General features: G+C 46.5%; 1 protein-coding gene across 3 annotated transcripts in view; it reads left to right on the plus strand.

Moving 5' to 3' along the window:
* The window catches only part of RPGRIP1L (RPGRIP1 like), a 433,499-nt gene that overhangs the window by 239,216 nt on the left and 172,130 nt on the right, over window positions 1-22,153 (plus strand). For all 3 annotated transcript variants that reach the window (XM_089689846.1, XM_089689845.1, XM_089689847.1), the window contains exons 15-16: window positions 20,415-20,867; window positions 20,948-21,090. In XM_089689846.1, coding sequence (XP_089545972.1) covers window positions 20,415-20,867; window positions 20,948-21,090 — 596 coding nt within the window. The remainder of the gene's footprint in view (window positions 1-20,414; window positions 20,868-20,947; window positions 21,091-22,153) is intronic.

The following is a 22,153-nucleotide window of genomic DNA, read 5'->3' on the forward strand; positions in this document are numbered from 1 at the left end:
TGCCGTACAACTTCTGGCAGCCACCATGGCTGACGGCTTGTAGTTCTGAAAGAACAGTTAGAGCACTGATGAGCGTTCCCATAGTTCATTCATAAGGCCTGCAGCTTAACAGTAGGCCTGTATTGGAGGTATGGCCTGTAAGCTGCAGGGCTTGTCTGCAGAAGCCTGACATTTAACCACTGATTCACTGATCACAGGTGTAATGTTTTCCAGGCTCCTGCAAGAAAAAAGTAATAAATGCACTTTAAAAAATACAGTTAGGTCCATATATATTTGGACACAGGCACAATTTTAGTTTTTGTCAGGTATTTATATAATGGATATGGGCTGAAAGTGCTCACTCTCAGGTTTAATTTGAAGGTATGTACATCCAAATTGGAGAAGAGATGAGACAAGAAGGATCTTCTGAGTGCAGTAACCCCAAAATAGCTTTAATAAGAAAGGTTAAAAACACTTACAAGGTGAAAGAAATAACAGGACCTTAATAATCCGTCAGAGTGCGGGGGTCTATCCACTGTGTGGCATCCCGTTGTGCCGGCCAGTAGCTGCTCCGGGGAGCTCTGGATGAGGTGTCACTATGGCTGCTGCTCTTCTGGGAAAGCTGGAACATGCGCTGTCCAGGTGGAACGCAAACCAGAAGTGACGTGAGCGTGGGGCGGTGACTCATTTTGGAGCATGTGCAGAGTTCCTTCTTCAAGACCAATCCCAAGGAGATAAACGAGTCTAATAAATAGGGAAGAGGGGTGGCACCGCAAATCACTCGAAGAACCCACATGCACAGCAATGCATAAACCTGATATCTCTTATGCCCCTACATTACAACTACAATCAGCCATAGAAGAGTTTCCTGCTTCTGACCAACCTGTCTCTGAACTAGCCATGAAAAACATGCTTCTTTCACCAAGACAGACCCTTCATAGTGATATTGCTAATGTGATAGCTCTCTAACACTATTCTTGAACATGCTAAACGCTTGCACCATATTGAAAACAAGATGACCGACCTGTTCTCGACCCATAACAGCATGGTAGATGCACTTGCAGACCATGACACTGAGCTCCAACAACTATATCTCAAGATAGCAGACCTAGAAGACCACTCTAGAAGGAATAACATTAAATTCCACGGCATCCCAGAGTCAGTCAACTGTGATACACTGATGCCATACATACAACAACTGATGAAGCATCTTATCCCATCACTCAGTAATATTGAAGCAGCAATTGACAGAGCTCACAGAATCCCAAAACCATCCTTTTTACCCGCACCAGTCCCTAGAGATGTATTGGTAAATTTTTACCATATCAAAGAGAAGCTTATGGCAGTAGCGAGGAACTCTGTCTCGTACCTGATAGGAGACTTAATTGACGAGGTCGGCCTCACTTGTGTCACTAGCCCTGACCCCGCTGAGGTTGGAACAGAGGGAGTCTAGGAACCAGGGGGACAAGAGTGCCTGAGGTGGTTGCTTGTGGCTGTTGCAGATGATGGCCTGAGAAGGCAGTGTATCCTCTAATTTGAGTATTGTAATAGCAGACAGAGCAGATTCTGGATAATGCCTGATGTGCAGCAGAGCAGGTAGGTAGCCAGGACACAGGACAGGAACAGGGTCAAAGGAAGCCAAGGTCATCAACAGTCGGGCAACAAGGTACAGAATCAGTAGGAGAAGCCAAAGTCAGGAGCAGAGCCGAAGTCAGGAACCAGGAGCAGGAGAGCAATCAGAGTCGGGTCAGGAACAAGCCGGGTCACCACCAAAGGAATCGCACAGGAATTGCAGGACACAGGGGGAGGCTGAAGACCAGTCAGCAGTAAATCATCATTGAGGTGCTCCTTAAATAGCCCGCCCAGCGCCGACAGGCGCGCCTGGGTCCTAGTGCCTGCCAGTTCCATCATTGGTGACAGACGCGCCTGGGTCCTAGTGCCCGCCTGCCTGTATGCCTTGTCGGAATCCTGCGCCTGTGCAGATTCATGTGCTGCAGCGATTTTCTTGTTCCCTGACATTGCCCCCCCCTTATGGGCAGCCTCCGGATGCCCACTAGGGCTCGTTTCTCAGGATGACGACAGAGGTAGGCTTGAACTATCCGTGAGGCATGGACATTTGTGGACGGTTCCCAGGAGTTATCCTCTGGTCCGTATCCCTTCCATTTGATGAGGAACTGGGTCTGTCCGCCCCTTTTCCTACAGTTCAGAATAGCCTCAACCTCATACTTTTCGTTCCCTTCGACCAACACTGGCGCAGGCGACTCCGGATTCCGGTTGGGAAACCCACTTGGGATGTGTGGTTTCAACAAGGAGCAATGGAATACTGGGGGAATCCTCAAATTTTTTGGTAATTCAAGTTCAAACACTACAGGGTTCACCTTTCTCTTGATGGGAAATGGTCCCAGAAACCTTGGACCAAGCTTCCTTGATCGACAACTTAGTTTCAGGTTGGCCGTGGATAGCCAGACTTTTTCCCCTTGTTTCAGTTCCAGGTTACCCCTTCTTTTCCTATCAAAAAATTTTGTGTTGCTCGCCTGAGCTTCCGAAATTGTTTTTTCTATGACTTTGCCGTTCGTCCTGAGGAACTCCATCCTTTCTTGTACTGCTTGCACAGCGGCCTCTACTGGTATTTCTGGAAGAAAGGTGGGGTGGTATCCGTAGTTAGCGAAAAACGGAGATTGCTTGGTAGCAACATGGATGGAATTGTTATAGGAGTATTCCGCTAATGAAAGAAGCGAAGCCCAGTCGTCTTGCGAATACGAGGAGAAGCATCGGAGGTATTGCTCCAGAGTTGGATTTGTTCTCTCCGTCTGTCCATTTGTTTGGGGATGGTAAGCAGATGAGAAGCGTAACCTGATCTCTAATGCCTCACACAGAGCTTTCCAGAATTTAGATGTGAACTGCACTCCCCGGTCAGATACAATATTCAGGGGGACACCATGTAATCTTACGATTTCTTTGATGAAAACGGAGGCAGTTTCTGTGGCCTATGGAGTCCCTTTCAAAGGGATGAAATGAGCCATCTTAGACAGGCGATCAGTCACTACGAAGATAGTGGTAAATCCTTCAGATGGTGGCAGTTCAACAATAAAGTCCATTGAGATCATGCTCCATGGTTTTTCTGGTACGGGCAAGGACTCCAACAGGCTCCAAGTCTTGGCTTTATCGGATTTATTTCTCAGGCAGACTGTGCAAGATCTCACGTAGTCTTGGCAATCCTTCACTGTGTTTGGCCACCAGAAGGAACGGGAAACCTACTCAGAGGTTTTGTGAATCCCAAAATGACCTGCTAGTGGATGGTCATGACATCTCTGGAGAACAAGAGTCCGGAATTCTTCAGGCACAAAGATCTGCTCCTTGTGGAAATACAAGGCATCCTTTAATTGCAAATGCATATTCATGGGAGGTGGGTGACTACTCATGGCTTCCTTTATCTGCGTAACAAGGTCCGTCTGAAGGAGTAAGACGTTTTTTGCAGGCAGGATTTTGTCGGGTTCAGACTGTGCAACTGGGTCGGGGAACATACTGGAGAGCGCATCAGGCTTGCCATTCTTGGATCCAGGATGGTATATCAGATGGAAGGTGAAATGAGAGAAAAATAGTGCCCATCTAGCTTGTTGTGGCCTGAGGCATTTCGCCGTTTTCAGGTACTCAAGATTTTTATGGTCTGTGAAGATGAGAATGGGATGAACTGCACCTTCCAGTAAATAGCAACATTCTTCCAATGCTGCCTTAATGGCGAGTAATTCTCTGTCTCCCACGTCATAGTTCCTTTCGGAAACACTCAATTTTCAGGAGAAAAATGCAACAGGGTGCAGAAGGGATTTGAGTCCCTGTCTTTGGGATAATATGGCTCCATGTCAAGGTCCTACCTTTTCCCTGAGGTTATGTTACTCCATGTGCTGGCGTCCATCTTGGATTCTGCTGTGCATTATGGGAATCCTTTTATGCCTTCAGGTTTCTGTGGTCCATCCCCCAGAGGGGTGTGGCTGATGACATATAAGCCTGTGGCCCGCACATGCTTCTTGCACTTGTGTCTTGTGTCTTTTATGTTGCTATTACTCTGTTCTGACTCTCGTGACTCTCCTGGTATCTGATTCGGCTTGTGACTTGACTATTCTTTGTATTCTCCTTTGATCTGACCCTCTGTTGCTGAACCCGGCTCGTGACCTGTGATTCTCGTCTGCTGTACTGTACTGTTTTGTCCTGTTGTTGTTGACCCCGGCTTGTCTGACTACTCTTTTGTCTCTTCCACCAGCTACACGCCATTGGCGGCGGCCATTACCGCAGCTGAGGTGTCTCGGGGGCCGCGACCTGGTTCCTGGCTGCGTCAAGTCCATCCCCACCATCAGGGGCCCTGGTGAAGGGCAGCCTGGGACTTAGACTCCGCGCCCTGAGGGACTTCGGTCTGTGGGTGGTGGTTGTCGTCAGCCAGTGCGTTACATTGTTAGGCCTGCCTGTCCGTTCCTCAGCTCCTGCCCTGACCTTACACAAGTGCCATGAACCCTGACGGTGCAGGCACGCCTTCGCTCCCAATGCTAGTCGCCAGACTCGATCAACAGGATCACCTGTTGGATCAGTTCGCTCAGGCGTTGCAAACTCTGCTCGCACGCACTGCACACCTTGCTCCTGGTGCTATTAGGCCGGTAGTCGCTCCGGTGGTCTCTCCCGCTGCTTCTCCGCCTATTGCGTCCACCACCTCGACGGCTGCATCAGCGGCGCCCAGAGGTATGACTGGTTCTGCCCCTCTTCCACAGCGCTTTGGGGGTGAGCCGAGTCAGTGTCGTGGGTTCCTCAACCAGGTGGGTATTTATTTTGAATTAATACCCCACGCCTTTCCGTCTGAGAGGTCAAAGGTGGGGTTCCTAATTTCACTACTCTCAGACAAGGCCTTGGCCTGGGCAAATCCCTTATGGGAGAGGAAGGACCCAGTGATTCAAGATTTTTCCGGTTTTGTCGATGCCTTCCGTAGGGTATTCGACGTACCGGCTCGTTCCGCCTCGGCGGCCAAGCTGCTCATGACCATGCATCAGGGTTCACGGACCGTGGCCGAGTACGCTATAGAGTTTCGTACCCTGGTGGCAGAGGTCGGTTGGAACAATGAGGCTCTGGTGGCTGCGTTTTCCCATGGTCTTTCTGACACATTGAAGGACGAGATTGCAGCTAAGGAACTGCCTGTGGTGTTGGAGGAGCTCATCTCTTTCCTGATCCTGATTGACACCATGCTCAGGGAGAGGCCTTCACTCAAGGAACGCCTGCGGAGGCCTTCCAATCGACTGGCACCTGCGTTTTCTGTCCCACCCGTTCCTCCCTCTCCTCCCACGCCTCCTGGGGATAGCTTGTCTGGTGGGGAACCCATGCAGCTGGGGTTTGCTCGCCTTTCCGAGGGGGAGCGGGCCGCTCGGCGTCGGGAGGGTCGCTGCCTGTACTGTGGCCTCGGTGGGCACTTTCGGCAGTCTTGTCCGGTCCGTCCGGGAAACGCTCGCACCTGAGATCATGTCGGGGACAGATCTTGGGTGGAGTTTCCTCGTCCCTGGCGTTCCGCAAGGATAAGCCACTGATCACCGTGGTCCTTTCTTGGACGGGGGGCTCAGTGACGGCCCAGGCGTTGGTAGACTCTGGGGCCGGTGGGTTGTTCTTGGACAGCTCGTTTGCTGCGCAGCACTCCATTCCCCTGCAGGCTCGTGCTGCCCCATTGGTTCTCGAAGCAATAGATGGCAGGCCCCTGCAACCGCCGCAGGTTACCCACGAGACTCTGCCAATAGAGGTAGCCATTGGGGCTGTTCACAGGGAGTTGGCTTGTTTTCAAGTGATTTCTTCCCCACACTATTTGGTGGTTTTGGGGTATCCCTGGCTCCAGAGGCACAATCCAACTTTTAATTGGCAAACAGCCGAGATTCTCTCATGGTCTCCACAGTGTGGGGCCGGGTGCATCCGGGGGCCGGTTAAGGTATTGTGTGCCTCCTCGGACTCTGCGTTGCCCACCGACTATGGGGAGTACCGGGACGTGTTCGATAAGGTACGCGCTGGTACCTTACCACCGCATCGTCCTTACGACTGCGCCATATCCTTGCAACCCGGGGCCACTCCTCCACGTGGCAGGGTGTACCCTCTCTCGATTGCAGAGAATAAGGCCATGGAGGAGTACGTTGTGGATGCGCTTTCCCGGGGGCACATTCGTAAGTCTACTTCCCCAGCAGGAGCAGGTTTTTTTTTCGTAAAGAAGAAAGGTGGGGAATTGAGGCCCTGCATCGATTATAGGGGTCTCAATCGGATTACCATTAAAAATGCATATCCTATTCCTTTGATTTCTGAGTTGTTCGACCGCCTTAAGGGAGCAACAGTCTTTACCAAACTCAACCTTAGGGCGGCGTACAACCTCGTACGGATCAGACAGGGTATGAGTGGAAGACTGCGTTTAACACCAGAACTGGGCACTACGAATACCTGGTGATGCCCTTCGGATTGTGTAACGCGCCCGCGGTTTTTCAGGAATTCATAAACGATGTCCTTCGTGATTTGTTGCAGCAGTGCGTAGTGGTTTACCTGGATGACATCTTGGTTTACTCTACCTCCATGGAGTCCCATGTCCAGGATGTCAAGCAGGTGCTGCAACGATTGCGTGAGAACGGACTCTTTTGTAAACTCGAGAAGTGCGAGTTCCATCGATCCCAGGTTGCCTTTTTGGGCTACATAATTTCCGCGGAGGGATTTTCCATGGACCCTCAGAAGGTTGCGGCGGTTCTGCAGTGGCCTCGTCCCAATGGTCTTCGGCCCATTCAGCGCTTTCTGGGTTTTGCCAACTACTATCGGAAGTTCATCAGGAACTTCTCCACATTGGCAAAGCCTCTCTCTGACCTAACCAAGAAGGGGAGTAACCCTCACGAGTGGCCATCCGAGGCCATCATAGCTTTCGAGGCTCTGAAAGCTGCCTTTGCTTCGGCTCCGATTCTTTCGCATCCCAATCCTGGGTTGCCCTTCATCCTCGAAGTTGATGCTTCCGAGACGGGAGTAGGGGCTCTCCTGTCTCAGTGTCGGTCGCCCGATGGACCCCTACTTCCCTGCGGGTTCTACTCCAGGAAGCTTTCCTAGGCTGAGTGCAACTACCAGATTGGAGATCGGGAGTTGTTGGTCATCATTCTGGCTCTCAAGGAATGGAGGCACCTGCTCGAGGGTTCCGCGGTTCCGGTCCTCATTCTTACCGATCACAAGAACCTGACTTATCTTTCGGAGGCCAAGAGATTGACACCCCGCCAGGCCAGATGGGCTCTGTGCTTGTCACGCTTCAACTATGTGGTTTCATATTTGCCTGGTTCCAAGAATGTCAGAGCTGATGCGTTATCACGGCAATACTCTGAGTTGTCCAGGGAGGACTCTGAGCCAATCTCACTTATACCTCCAGATCAGATCCTGGCTGCCATTCGCACCAGTCTGACCTCTCCCCTTGGGGAGCAGATTTTGGCGGCTCAAACTGATGCTCCTCCCGGGAAGCCGGAGGGTAGATGTTTCGTACCTGAGGGATTGCGCACCCGCCTGCTGCGTACCTACCATAACGCCAAAACTGCCGGGCATCCGGGGAAGAACCAGCTGTGTTGGGTCGTCTCTCGCTTATTCTGGTGGCCAACCCTCTGTGCCGACATTGCCTCTTATGTAGCGGCATGTTCGATCTGTGCCCAGAATAAGTCTCCACGGCATCTCCCTTTGGGTCTTCTGCAACCCATTCCCAATGGGGAGCGTCCTTGGTCACATCTAGGGATGGACTTTATTGTAGACCTCCCGGTGTCTCGGGGTCATACGGTCATCCTCATGATCGTCGATCGGTTTTCCAAGATGTGCCATTGCATTCCACTCAGGAAATTACCCCCAGCGCAAGAACTGGCCACGGTCTTTTCCAGGGAGATTTTTCGCCTGCATGGGTTACCTAAGGTGATTGTCTCGGACCGCGGGAGTCAGTTCGTGTCCAGATTCTGGCGCGCCTTCTGCTCCCAGTTGGGTATTAGTCTCTCCTTTTCTTCAGCCTACCACCCGCAGTTCAATGGGGCTGCGGAGCGTTCCAATCAGGCCTTAGAACAATTCCTTCGGTGTTATATTTCAGACCATCAGGACGATTGGGCCGATCTCCTGCCGTGGGCAGAGTTTGCCCGGAACTCGGCGGTCAACTCCTCCACCGGGATGTCTCCCTTCATGGCCAACTATGGGTTCCAACCCGCGGTATTACCTGAGAGGTTCTCACCACAGGACATTCCGGCTGTGGAGAACCATCTTGCTGCCCTGCGTTCTTCATGGGGGCAGATCCAGAGGGCCTTGAGGGACTCAGCTCAGCGCCAGAAGTTCCAGGCTGATCGCAGACGGTTGCCCGCTCCTTCATACCAGGTCGGCGATCGGGTGTGGTTGTCCATTCGCAACCTCAATCTTCGGGTGCCCACACCCAAACTAGCTCCCCGTTTTGTCGGTCCTTTCCGCATTCTCCGCAAAGTGAATCTGGTGGCCTATGCCCTTGCCCTTCCGTCTGGGATGCGGATCTCCAATATCTTTCATGTTTCCCTGTTGAAACCTCTGATCTGCAATCGCTTCACTACCTCTCTTCCTCGGCCCCGTCCTGTCCGGGTTAACGGTCATGAGGAGTATGAGGTGAGCCGGATCCTGGACTCTCGATTGGTGCGTGGTCGATTACAGTTCCTGGTTCATTGGCGCGGTTATGGTCCCGAGGAGCGTTCCTGGGTTCCTTCCGCGGATGTCCATGCTCCTGCCCTCCTCCACGCTTTTCATTCCGCTTTCCTCAGAAACCTTTTGTTGAGCCGCAGAGGGGGAGGGGCCCTTGAGGAGGAGGTACTGTCAAGGTCCTACCTTTTCCCTGAGGTTATGTTACTCCATGTGCTGGCGTCCATCTTGGATTCTGCTGTGCATTATGGGAATCCTTTTATGCCTTCAGGTTTCTGTGGTCCATCCCCCAGAGGGGTGTGGCTGATGACATATAAGCCTGTGGCCCGCACATGCTCCTTGCACTTGTGTCTTGTGTCTTTTATGTTGCTATTACTCTGTTCTGACTCTCGTGACTCTCCTGGTATCTGATTCGGCTTGTGACTTGACTATTCTTTGTATTCTCCTTTGATCTGACCCTCTGTTGCTGAACCCGGCTCGTGACCTGTGATTCTCGTCTGCTGTACTGTACTGTTTTGTCCTGTTGTTGTTGACCCCGGCTTGTCTGACTACTCTTTTGTCTCTTCCACCAGCTACACGCCATTGGCGGCGGCCATTACCGCAGCTGAGGTGTCTCGGGGGCCGCGACCTGGTTCCTGGCTGCGTCAAGTCCATCCCCACCATCAGGGGCCCTGGTGAAGGGCAGCCTGGGACTTAGACTCCGCGCCCTGAGGGACTTCGGTCTGTGGGTGGTGGTTGTCGTCAGCCAGTGCGTTACATTGTTAGGCCTGCCTGTCCGTTCCTCAGCTCCTGCCCTGACACTCCAACTGCGTTCTCCAAAGCGTCAACTTCAAGGACAAAAGCGAGAGCAGGGTCCAGATGCTTCAGAATAGGTGCGGATGTGAACATAGTCTTTAATTGCTCGAAGGCTGTTTGAGCTTTGGGAGTCCATTTAAAGGGAATATGCTGCCTGGTAAGCTGTGTTACTGGTGCGATAATTCCAGAGAAATTCTTGATAAATTTTCTATAAAAGTTAGCAAAATCAATAAAGCGCTGCACTGCTTTCCTGTCTCCTGGGATGGGCCATTCTAAGACGGCGGACACCTTTTGGGGGTCCATAGAGATGCCCTCAGAAGAGATCACTAGCCCAAGGAACTGTATGGATTGCCTCTCAAAATCGCATTTCTCAGCTTTTGCGTACAAACGATGCTGGCGCAATCTATCCAGAGTCTTCTTTATGTGCTCCCGGTGGCTTTCTATGGTACTGGAAAAAAACAGAATGTCACCCAGATAGACAATGAGGAAGAGATCCAGGTAGTCTCGAAAGATATCATTCACCAGGTGTTGGAAAGTTGCCGGGGCATTACAGAGGCCAAAGGGCATCACAAGATATTCAAAGTGTCCAAACCTAGTTCAGAAAGCCATCTTCCACTCGTCACCCTCCCGAATTCTCACCAGATTGTAAGCGCCCCTGAGGCCCCGAGCATGCTCCTCGCAACCTTTGAAATAGTTTGGGGATCAACGGAAGGGGGTAACGATTCTTTACCGTTATCTTGTTTAAGTCTCGGTAATCGATACAGGGTCTGAGAGTATATTTTTCTTCTCCACGAAAAAGATACCGGCTCCTGCTGGTGATGTAGAAGGTCGAATAAAGCCTTTTTCCAAGCTCTCATTGATATATTCCCAGAGGACCTCTAATTCAGCTTCGGATAGGGGATAGATTCTGCCGAAAGGAATTTGAGCACCGGGTAGGAATTCAATAGGACAATCGTATGAGCGATAGGGAGGAAGGCAGTTGGCACTTTTCTTATTGAAGACGTCCAGATATTCATGGTATGCTGCAGGAACAAGTTTCATGGTCTCAGGGTCAGAGTGAATGCTGAGAAGAGGAGTTGCCTCAGTAGTCCCTTTGGGAGTACAGTGATTCAAACAATATTCTGAGGTGAAAGAGATTTCTCTGGACAACCAATTGATGGTTGGGTTGTGGGCTTTTAGCCAGGGCATGCCGAGAATGACTGGAAAAATCAGAGAGGTAATCATGTCTAAGCATAGGAATTCCTGGTGTCCCACAGTAGAGTAGCAGAATATTGGCACGGTTTCCTGTGTCACAGGGCCAGAACTGATACCAGATCCGTCAGCCAGGTGAACTGCAAGTCTCTGTGCTTTGGTACGGAGTGGAATCTGGTTTTGCATAGCGAATTGTGCATCCATAAAGCAGCTACAGGCACCTGAGTCTATAATGGCTGATTTTCAGAAAGACCGGGATGGAACTGGTGGTGGAGAGCAGACTCGTTCCACTGGGTACCAGGACACCAGATACGGAAATTAGTGACATAGTCTTCCACAGGTCTCTGGCCTTGTTGTAGCTTACTGAGCATGACTTCAGCAGTTTGGCGCCGGAAAGGATCATCATAGATTTGTGCCATCGCTGTAAAGGAGTCCACAGAAGCTAAGGCTGGGTCATGCAACTCACGTAGGTGGTAGGCCCAGGACTGGGGTTCATTTCTAAAGAGTGTGATAATGAATCCCACCTTAGTGTTAGCTGCCAAGAAGGTCCTGAGGAGCAGGGAAAAATATAACTCACAGGAGTTACGAAAAGTCCTGAACTTCCCGCGATCCCCTGTAAAGAACTCGGGTGTAGGCACCCGGGGTTCCGGCAGAGCAGAAGTTTCAAAGGTTATACTGGTCTCCGTTTGCATGATCGCATCAAGGGTAGTATTGAGGTCTGTGTCTAAGAGGACATTAGAGTCGGTTCGCAGTTTGCTCTCCAAGTGTTCAAAGTCTTTCTGTAACTCATGCATTAAGTTGAACAAGGTAGTTACTTTTTGGCGAATGTCGCCCAGTTGTGAGGCCTCCCTTTCAGACTCCATCATGGCTGACTGGTACTGTCACATACCTGATAGGAGACTGCATTGACGAGGTCGGCCTCACTTGTGTCACTAGCCCTGACCCCGCTGAGGTTGGAACAGAGGGAGTCTAGGGACCAGGGGGACAAGAGTGCCTGAGGTGGTTGCTTGTGGCTGTTGCAGATGATGGCCTGAGAAGGCAGTGTATCCTCTAATTTGAGTATTGTAATAGCAGACAGAGCAGATTCTGGATAATGCCTGATGTGCAGAAGAGCAGGTAGGTAGCCAGGACACAGGACAGGAGCAGGGTCAAAGGAAGCCAAGGTCATCAACATTCGGGCAGCAAGGTACAGAATCAGTAGGAGAAGCCAAAGTCAGGAGCAGAGCCGAAGTCAGGAACCAGGAGCAGGAGAGCAATCAGAGTCGGGTCAGGAACAAGCCGGGTCAGCACCAAAGAAATCACACAGGAACAGCAGAACACAGGGGGAGGCTGAAGACCAGTCAGCAGTGAATCATCATTGAGGTGCTCCTTAAATAGCCCGCCCAGCGCCGACAGGCGCGCCTGGGTCCTAGTGCCCGCCTGCCTGTATGCCTTGTCGGGATCCTGCGCCTGTGCAGATTCATGTGCTAAAGCGATCTTTTTATTACCTGACAAACTCATCCAAGCTCCCCGCTTCTCATTCGGGTGTCAAATTGTATGCAGATCTATCCAAAGCGACATTACTTAACAGAAAAAAGCTGATATCAGACACTAAAGTCCGACGTAATAGTGGCATAGGATACCAATGGGGTTTCCTTACTAAACTCCTTATAAAAAGACAGGGCAAATCTTTTACAATCAGGAATCTGGGGGAAGGCATTGACCTCTTCAAAGAATGGAATATCCTACCTGTAGATGACCACCAACGCACACCATTACATTACATTGAGTTTATATAGCGCCAAAGGGTTTGCTCAGCGCTGTACAATAGAGGGGGGGACAATACATGAAACATTACAGCAACAACAAACAGCGCACGAGGGGTTATAGGGCCCTACTCTTTCGAGCTTACAATCTAGGAGGGAGGGGGTAGAGGTACAGGAGGAAGTGGCTGTGGGGGATGGAGTGGTAGGAGGAATGAAGGAGAGCAGCAGTTAGGTGAGGGTGGGGTAGGCTTCCCTGAAGAGGTGGGTTTTCAGGGAGCGCCTGAAGGTGAGGAGGGAAGGTGACAGTCTGATGGATTGGGGTAGTGAGTTCCAGAGGATGGGGGAGGACCTGGAGAAGTCTTGCAGACGTGCGTGTGAGGAGGAGACCAGGGAGCAAGATAGAAGGAGGTCCTGTGAAGAGCGAAGGGTACGGGTAGGGTGGTACTTGGGAATCAGGTTGGTGAGGTAGTTAGGGGCAGTGTTGTGAATGGCTTTGTAGGTCAGAGTGAGTAGTTTGAATTTGATGCGTTGGGCGATAGGGAGCCAGTGGAGGGAGAGGCAGAGGGGGGTGGCAGAGGTGGAGCGGGTGGTGAGGTGGATGAGTCTAGCCGCTGAGTTGAGGATGGTCTGAAGCGGGGAGAGCCTGCACTGGGGTAGGCCGGTGAGGAGGGAGTTGCAGTAGTCAAGGCGTGAGATAATCAGGGAGTGCACAAGTAGTTTAGTGGTGTCTGGGGTAAGGAAGGAGCGTATTTTGGCGATATTGCGGAGGTGGAGTCTGCACGTGTTTGTGAGTGATTTGACATGAGGTTGGAAGGAGAGGTTAGAGTCCAGAATGACTCCAAGGACTTTGGCTTGCGGGGCGGGATTGATGGTGGTGATGTTAGTAGTGATGGATAGGATGGGGGGGGGGGCGCGGGCAGGAGGGAAAACGAGAAGCTCGGTTTTGGAGAGGTTGAGTTTGAGGAAATGGAGCGACATCCAGTCAGAGATGTCGTTTAGGAGGTGAGTGATGCGGGCGGAGAAAGTGGAGGTGAGGTGAGGGGTGGAGAGGTAAATTTGAGTGTCATCACTCTCTACACCAAACCATCTCTACACCAAACCAACCTCACCATATGGAGGGGGATTGGACCTGATTCCGGCCCATCGCCTGGTTGGTATGACCATGTGAAATCTACCTTTTACCTGTTGCCGAATGGCCTCACCTAACTCTCATAATCTCAAAGGTGATAGTCACATTGTCATGGCAGCCTGTAGCTGCCATGGTTCCTACACTTACCCCCGTTTGACAGTAGCCATTAATGCTACTCATGCTTCTTGTATTTTCAACAAGATTTTTTTAATTTTTTTTCGTTGTTTGTCTGTTCTTTATTGGTTGTACCAGTCTAACTTACTCCTGTTATCTCTGCTGTGTTTCTGGCAATCCATACCACAACTCTCAAATATGCGTGACCATACCTTGAATCCCTCAACTGTCCATCTTCGCACAAAATGAATGCCACCTTCAAAACTGCAACAACTCTTTTATACAGAATAAAAGCTTTAACCTCTCCTTAAGTGACCTATCCGAACCAGCCCCTCCGCATCAATACAATTCCCCTTATAAAAGATTGTCAAATACCAAAGAAGCTCAAATGGGGACATCGTCTTCATCCAAGAGACACATTTCCCTATCTCAAAGACAATATGAGGCACTTTTCTACAAAATATTTAGTCTCTACTGCCAAAAAGAATAGCTGAGTCATGACGGCAATCAAAGACTCAGTAAAATTGCATCTAACTTCTGAATATGCTGACCCCAAGGGCCACTTCCATATTTTAGTTTGCCTTACCAACGATACCCAATATACGCTAGCCAATGTATATGGACCAAACTCCAACCAAATCCAATTTTGCAACAATCTGTATACTCGGATTTCCTCACAAAAAAGGCCACCTAATTATAGGAGGAGACATTCACTTGGATACGTCGTCTGGCAAGCGGCCCGCCAATCACAGCCTGAACCAATTTCTTCACACTAATGACCTCTACGACATTTGGAGATGCCAGCATGGATCAGAAAGAGATTACTCCTATTATTCTCCCTCCCAACTCTCATACTCCAGAATAGATTTCTTCCTCTCGGATAAGTGGACATTACAGCATATCTCTTTGTCAAAAATAGGAACAATAACGTGGTCGGACCATGCACCAATTAGCATCACAATTAGCATACCTCCCAGACCCTCTTTTTCTTGCCCCTGGAGACTGAACTCCACATTGCTGACTGATCCTGTTCACTGGAAGTCCATTATGGAAGCCCACTCTCTCTTTTTTGCAACAAATAGTACACCTGATGTTTCTATAAATGTACTATGAGCTACAAAGCTTATAAGAGAGGGATTATTCTAAAGTTAAATTCCAGGTGATCAACCAGAGGAGGTGCCAGATTTAGGAGGTTTTAGAATCTATAAAAATTAAGGAGGAAACAAAAACAATCCGAATGAGTCCAACTCAGCTTCCTTACTTGCAGAGAGGAATAAACTCTATTCCCTCCTGCTATTTAAATATGACCTCAACCTAAAGAGAATGAAAGCTAAATACTACTCTTTAGGAAACAAAGCCGCATCCCTTCTAGCCAGATCGGTGAAACATCAACAAATTAAAACCAAAATACAACCCGTTTACCAACCAATTGCAAATTCACCTGTGGCAAACTCTTTAGACATAGCAAACGCCTTTGCCAACTTTTACCAATCCCTGTATAACCTTAAAGACGACAAGGAGACTTCTCAACTGTCTCCTACTGCCATACAACTGTTTCCTACAATCAGTCAAACTCCCAGCTCTCTCTCCACCTCAACTCCAAACCATCTCAGAACCATTCTACCCCGCAGAAATTGAATCAGTAATTAATACTCTGCCACTTAACAAATCTCTGGGAGGTGACGGTTACACTAATGAATACTATAAATACTTTGCCCATATTCTTTCCCCACATTTATCAAACCTCTTCAACTGTGCTGCTTCCTCTGGTTCTTTACCAAAAGAGGTGCTACAGTCTATTATAACGACAATTCATAAACCGGGCAAAGACCCCCATCTTGTACAAAACTATAGACCTATATCCCTTATAAACATGGATGTGAAACTATATGCCAGATTAATAGCCTGTAGACTGCTTCTCTACATTCTGTCCTTGATCCATCCAGATCAAGTAGGATTTATACAGGGCTTCTAGGCCCCGGATGCCACTAGGTACATACTCTTGTTGATTTAGAGTTTACAAGACCAACGAACGCCCTCTCTGCTCCTCTCCTTGAACACAGAAAAGGCGTTCGACCGCATTCACTGTGGTTTTATGCAAGCAGTTCTACAACAATTTGGTATCACAGGTTGGATACAAACAGCTATTATGTCATTATACTCCTCCCCCTCAGTCAGTCCTTACTGATGGTATGTTTTCCAAAACATTTGACATTACAAATGGTACCCGGCAAGGCTGCCCCCTATCTCCTATTATATTTGCACTACTTATTGAGCCCCTTGCCTCTAGACTTCGAGAGGAAGTGCTATTCACTGGTATTAAATACCAAGATGTCAAGCATAAAATCAGTCTATTTGCAGATGACATCATCTTAATGATCACTAACCCCTCCCAATCACTCCCCATAGTTCGGGGGATTCTTGCCTCCTATGCAGAAGTCTCTTACTATAAATTAAACAAAAATAAATCCTTGATACTGAACTTACCCACATCCTTGAAAACTCCAACAACTTCTCAGTAAAGAATTCACATTTATATGGGATAACCAATCAATCCCTTATTTCGAAATTTATCTGACCGCTTCAACCACTCAACTTTTTAATTTCAATCATAAACCATTCCTCCATTCCCTACCAAAAGGAGCTCCACTCTCTCAGATCTTACGGACTATCTAACTTGGGTCGTATCCCAGCTCTGAAAATGTTCCTCCTACCCAAATTGCTTTACATTTTTAGGACCCTTCCTATACCAGTCCCCTCCAACTGCTTCCAAAATATATAGAGACAATTTCTCTGGGCATCTAAACGTACTAGATGTGCCACTGATCTACTAATTTGCCTGTATCACAGAGGAGGGTCAGGCCTCCAGCATCTACATTTATACTATTTAGCCGCACTTCTTGACCAGATCTATTGCTGGTGGCACCCAACAATGGAAAAAATTTGGTCCACTATGGAATACCAAATATTCCACCCTATCCTACCACAGAACCACCTTATCTTACGCTCTATAGATAGCAAATGCCCATCCATCAACGATCCGTGTATCAAGGCTTCTTTGGAGGCCTGGGCTACTCTTTTATAACTCCCATTTCCAACCTCCAGGTCGATACCGACTCCCATTAATGTCATATATTCTCTAACTCCCTACATTAATCTAACCATGTGGGAAACCTGTGGTATCCATTCACTACTAGACCTATATATAGACAACAAACTAGCCCCTTTCCAATACCTCCAAAGCAAATTTTCATTACCCCCTTCCAAACGCTTTAATCATCTAAGGATTATCCATTGCATAAAATCTAAAAACATTCCCCCTACAACTACTCTTCCGACCCCAGTGTTCCAGTACTATAACAAATCTAGATATTCTGGCAGAGGAATTTCCGTGTTCTACTCCCACATTATTGAGTTAAAATTTACCCTGAGAACGACATCTCTAAGAAACTGGGAATTGATAATGTCCCAAACACTCCCAGACCAGTCTTGGTGCTAGGCCTTCACACTAACTTGCAAATCCTCCCACTGCGCCTCACATTGGGAATCATACCTAAAATTATTGCATCAATGTTACTTAACCCCGGTCAGATTGTCAAAAATATATCCCACCTGCTCTCCACAATGCTAGCGGCAATGTGGAGAAATAGGTTCCCTTTTACACATAATATGGTCTTGTAAGTCCATCAGATCCTTCTGGAATGGTGTTTTTAACATGATTTCCAAAGTAACAGGAAGCATAGTAAGTCCTGACCCCGCATTAGCACTGTTCCATATTGGTCTAGAAAAATTTCCCCCCAGCTTGCGCACTGTCATCATTCATATTCTAAATGCAGCTAAAAATAACATCATTAGATGTGGAAATCGCTATCATCACCATCTATAGCTAGAGTGATTAGCGATTTAAACATCTAATGTGATATGGAGAAGATGTTTGCCCTCAACTACCTCTCCTATACAAAATTCACCAGATCGTGGTCCCTATGGTCACACAATCCTAAATGTATGGTTCAAATTTGATAGGTCATACAATATGGAGTATATAAATTTACTTTGACTGGTATATGGTTTAATCTGTTAGTTTATATGATTGTTCCTACCTCTTTTTTCCTTCCCCCTTCCTTGTCTTTGTCCTTCCCCCTACTCTCCTTAGGGTTCTCGGTTGTACATTGTTCTGTAAGTATTGCCGCCCACATATCTTAACCTACTTTTTATGGTCGTTATTTTCCATTGTAAGCGGGAATTGATATACAAATATAATAACCGCCTGTATGACTGTGTACTTATCAAGGTCTCATGTTCTTTTTCCTGTAACTATAATTGATAACATTTCAATAAAAAGTATTTGAATATAAAGACAAAAGAGTGTGGACAGAAAAGACTTTAATGAAAAATGTGAAAAAACGGGGTAAAAATTGGCTATAACCCATATAAGAGGATAAAAAACTGTAAAAGGAGATGAAGAAGGGGGAGGGATAAGTCTATACGCAGGATGTTGATACACAGCAACAGAGTACCCCATGTACATGGATAAGAAATGGTGCTCATGTGTCATGCACAAATAACGCCTGAGCAACCCTGATGCAATAAGAAAAATGCAAAATAAAAAAAAATTGTAAAACTACAAAAGTGGATGTATGATGGACAAGCATAAAAGTGGAAATGTATAAATGATGGTAAATAAAATGGATAAATAAATTGTTGCACAACAAATAAAAGCTATAGTGTGCTACAGGTAAGCATCATCTAGAAACAAGTATATATGAAAATAGAAGGGGAAAATCAATGAACACGTTGAAAATGTTTTGGGGAGCACCACCGCCTCATTGAGGACAGCATAGATAAACATAGAGTCCCTAGACATTTGCTAGAATGACATGGCAAATCCACTGAAGGTGTCTATAACCCTTCTTATTAACGCTATTTTGGAGTTACTGCACTTAGAAGCACCTTCTTGTCTCATCTCTTCTCCACTCAGAATTTGATTCATACTCTCAGAAGTGCTGCCCAGTGCATGTTTTCATTCAGCAACCCACTACTGGCTGTCATATCCTCCTCCACAGATGCGCCCTGTGAATATTTCCTTTTACATCCAAATTGTAGGAATGGTTTAGGAATTTACAGCTCTTAAGGGTAGCCATCCCCTCTTTTTCAAGGGACCAAAAGCAATTGGACAATTGATTCAAAAGCTGTTTCCTGGCAAGGTGTGGGCTGCTCCTTCATTATTTCTTCATCAATTAAGCAGGTAAAAGGTCTGGAGTTGATTCTAAGTGTGGTATTTACATTTGGGATCTATTGCTGTGAACCTATGTCATGAGTTCAAAGAAGCTCTCCATGCAAGTAAAAAAGGCCATTGTAAGGCTTCAAAAATAAAACAAATCCTTTAGAGATAATAGCAACATTAGGAGTGGCCAAATCAACAGTTTGGTACATTCTGAGGAAAGAAAAAAGCACTGGTAAGCTCTGCAACATAAAAAGACATGGACGACCATGGAAGACAAGACAAGATGATCACAGGATCCTCTCTATGGTAAAGAAAACCCCAATCACAACATCCAGACAAGTGAAGGACTCTCTCCAGGAGGTGGGTGTATCATTGTCAAAGTCTACAATCAAGAGAAGACTTCATGAGAGCAAATACAGAGGGTTCACAACAAGGTGCAAACAATTCATAAGCCTGAAGAATAGAAAAGCCAGATTAGACTTTGCCAAAAAAACATCTAAAAAAGCCAGACCAGTTCTGGAAAAGCATTCTTTGCATGGATGAAACTAAGATTAATCTACCAGAATGAAGGAAAGAAAAAAGTGTGGAGCAGCCTTGAAACAGCTCATTAGCCAAAGCAAACAACGTAATCTGTAAAACATGGTGAAGGCAGTGTGATGGCATGGGCATGCATGTCTTCCAGTGGCACTGGGCCATTGGTGTTTATTGATGATGTGACAGAAGCAGCCGGATGAATTCTGCAGTGTTTAGAAATATACTGTCAGCCCAGATTCAGCCAAATGAAGCAAAGTTGATTGGACGGCGCTTCACAGTACAGATGGACAGTGATCCAAAACACACTGCAAAAGCAACCCAGGAGCGTTTGAAGGAAAAGAAGTGGAATATTCTGCAATGGCCAAATCAATCACCTGATCTCAACCCAATTGAGCATTCATTTCACTTGTTGAAGGCAAACCTAAAGGCAGAAAGGCCCACAAACAAAGAACAACTGAAGACAGCTGTAGCTAGAGCTTGGCAAAGCATCAGAAAGGAGGAAACCCAGTCTTTGATAATGTCCATGGGTTCCAGACTTCAGGCAGTCATTGCCAGTAAAGGATTCTCAACCAGATATTAAAAATGAACATTTTATTTATGATTACATTAATTTGTCCAATTACATTTGAGCCCCTGAAAATGGAGGGACTGTGTATAAAAACGGTTGCAGTTCCTAAAATTTGTACTTGATATTTATGTTCAACCCCTTGAATTAACACTGAAAATCTGCACTTCAAATTCATTTGGATTGTTTTGTTTTAATTTATTCTGGGGGTATACAGAGCCAAAAGTATGGAAATTGTGCCTGTGTCCAAATATATATGGACTTAACTGTATGTGCATTTATTTTCTTTTTACAAAAGTGAATTATCATTTATCCTGTAGGCTGTGTAGGATATACCAGCACGTATATAAGAAGATATATTTAGAAATATATGTTTGTTTCTTGGAAAACAGATTTAAAGTTTATTGCATAATTAAATACATTTTAAGCAGCTGATTAATTTAATCATGTTGTCTCTGTATGTTTTTTGCTCTGAAGCCCAGTTAAAAGACATTGCATATGGCACAAAGCAGTTCAAATTCACACCAGAAATAACTAAAGAAGATGATGTGGAAGAATTTGATGAATCTGTACATCTAGAAAGGGGCTACAATCTTCTTGAGATCCACATATCCAAGGTAGCGTTCTCTCCAGTTGTTGTCAACATCTTCGGAGATCAGGAACCTGCCACCTTCTGCACATATGCTTTCTACGACTTTGAGCTTCAAACTACACCCATTATGCGTGGCTTACAGCCATCATATGAGTTCACTTCTCAGTATGTAGTACAAGTAGATGAATTTTTCCTACAGTATATACAAAAGAATACTGTAAGACTGGAAGTTCATTTGGCAATTGGCACCGATTTTAAAACAATAGCTGTGTGTCAGCTAAAGTTGCAGGACATTCTTGAAAAAAACGGACAAATCTTTTCTAGTTCTACATTGATTGGTGAGTACCAATGAGGCCTTTTATTGTAGAAATTGTAGTTTGCTGAGCTTTGGAGAATAATATCTTGTTTTTTATTGTAGGGATTGACAATGACATCAGTAATTATGGCACATTAGAATATTGGTGCAAGCTCAAAGTGCCTATGGAGCAAGCTATTCGACTTTACAAAGAGCGAGCAAAGGCTTTGGGTTATATTTCCTCAAACCTAAGGGATCCATATCAGGTAATCATTCCCTCTTTAAAAATCAGTGATAATGTCTTACAAAAATTGCAAGCGGTGATTGTAGCCGTATTAGTGCACTTGCGACAGAAACAATTGAGTACTGACGTGATACTTTTTTTATTTGCACTAACATACAATTTTGAGGACAAGCTCTCGGGGTATGTCCCCTTCTACAAGGTCCAAGCAGTACTATTACAAAGTTTTAGCAGAATGTTAGAAGAGATGTGGGGGATGAAAAAAAAAACAGAAAGAAACACACACAGATGTACACATCAATGGTTAAAAGACCAGGATTAGACTAGAGATAAGACACAGCTAAAGCAAAGACTGGGGGGGGGGGGGACAACACTCACAGAGGGAGTCATAAAACTGTTTGATAATGATTGAGGAATCCCATGTCCAAATTAAGTCCGTTATCTCTTGTGTCAAAAAGAATTATCATTTTTAGTTCAAAAGTTTTTCTTTCCTGAATGGATTTGAAATTTCCTTTAAGAACTAATATATTGCGGTCTTCCATATTGTGGTTTGGTTGTGCGAAATGGTGTCCCACAGGTGTGCAAAGGTCATCTTCTTTATGTTCCTTGATGGTATGTCTGTGCAAATTCATCCTTGTTCGCAACTTCTGTGCTTTTTTGCCAACATAAGATCCTTTGCTACATTTTCTGCACTGGATAAGGTACACAACATTACTAGAGGTGCAGCTGTATGATCCGGAGATATTGAAGATCCCTTTTGAGTGTCTGACACTTTTTGATGGATTGATTTGGTTGCACAGTTTGCAGCGTTTTTTTTTGCAGGGTTTGCTTCCATTATTTGTGACATCTTGATCAGAAGGAAGTTTCCTACTGATTAGTTTATTTCTGAGGTTGGGGGGTTGTCTGAAAGCTAGTATTGGGGTTTGCTGGACAATTTCTTTCAGAGTTCCATCCTCTGTTATGATGGGTTGTAAATCTTTGATTATTTTTCTTATTCCTTCTAGTGCTGGGTTGTATGTGGTTACTAGAGGTACATGGTTGTTTGTTTTTTTCTCTTTGTACTGAAGTAGATTTTCTCTTTGGGTTCT

The sequence above is a fragment of the Staurois parvus genome, unplaced genomic scaffold (genome assembly GCF_062004578.1).
Source record: "Staurois parvus isolate SC_StPar_1 unplaced genomic scaffold, SC_StPar_1.0 ptg000499l, whole genome shotgun sequence".
In the NCBI taxonomy this organism is placed as follows: Eukaryota; Metazoa; Chordata; class Amphibia; order Anura; family Ranidae; genus Staurois; species Staurois parvus.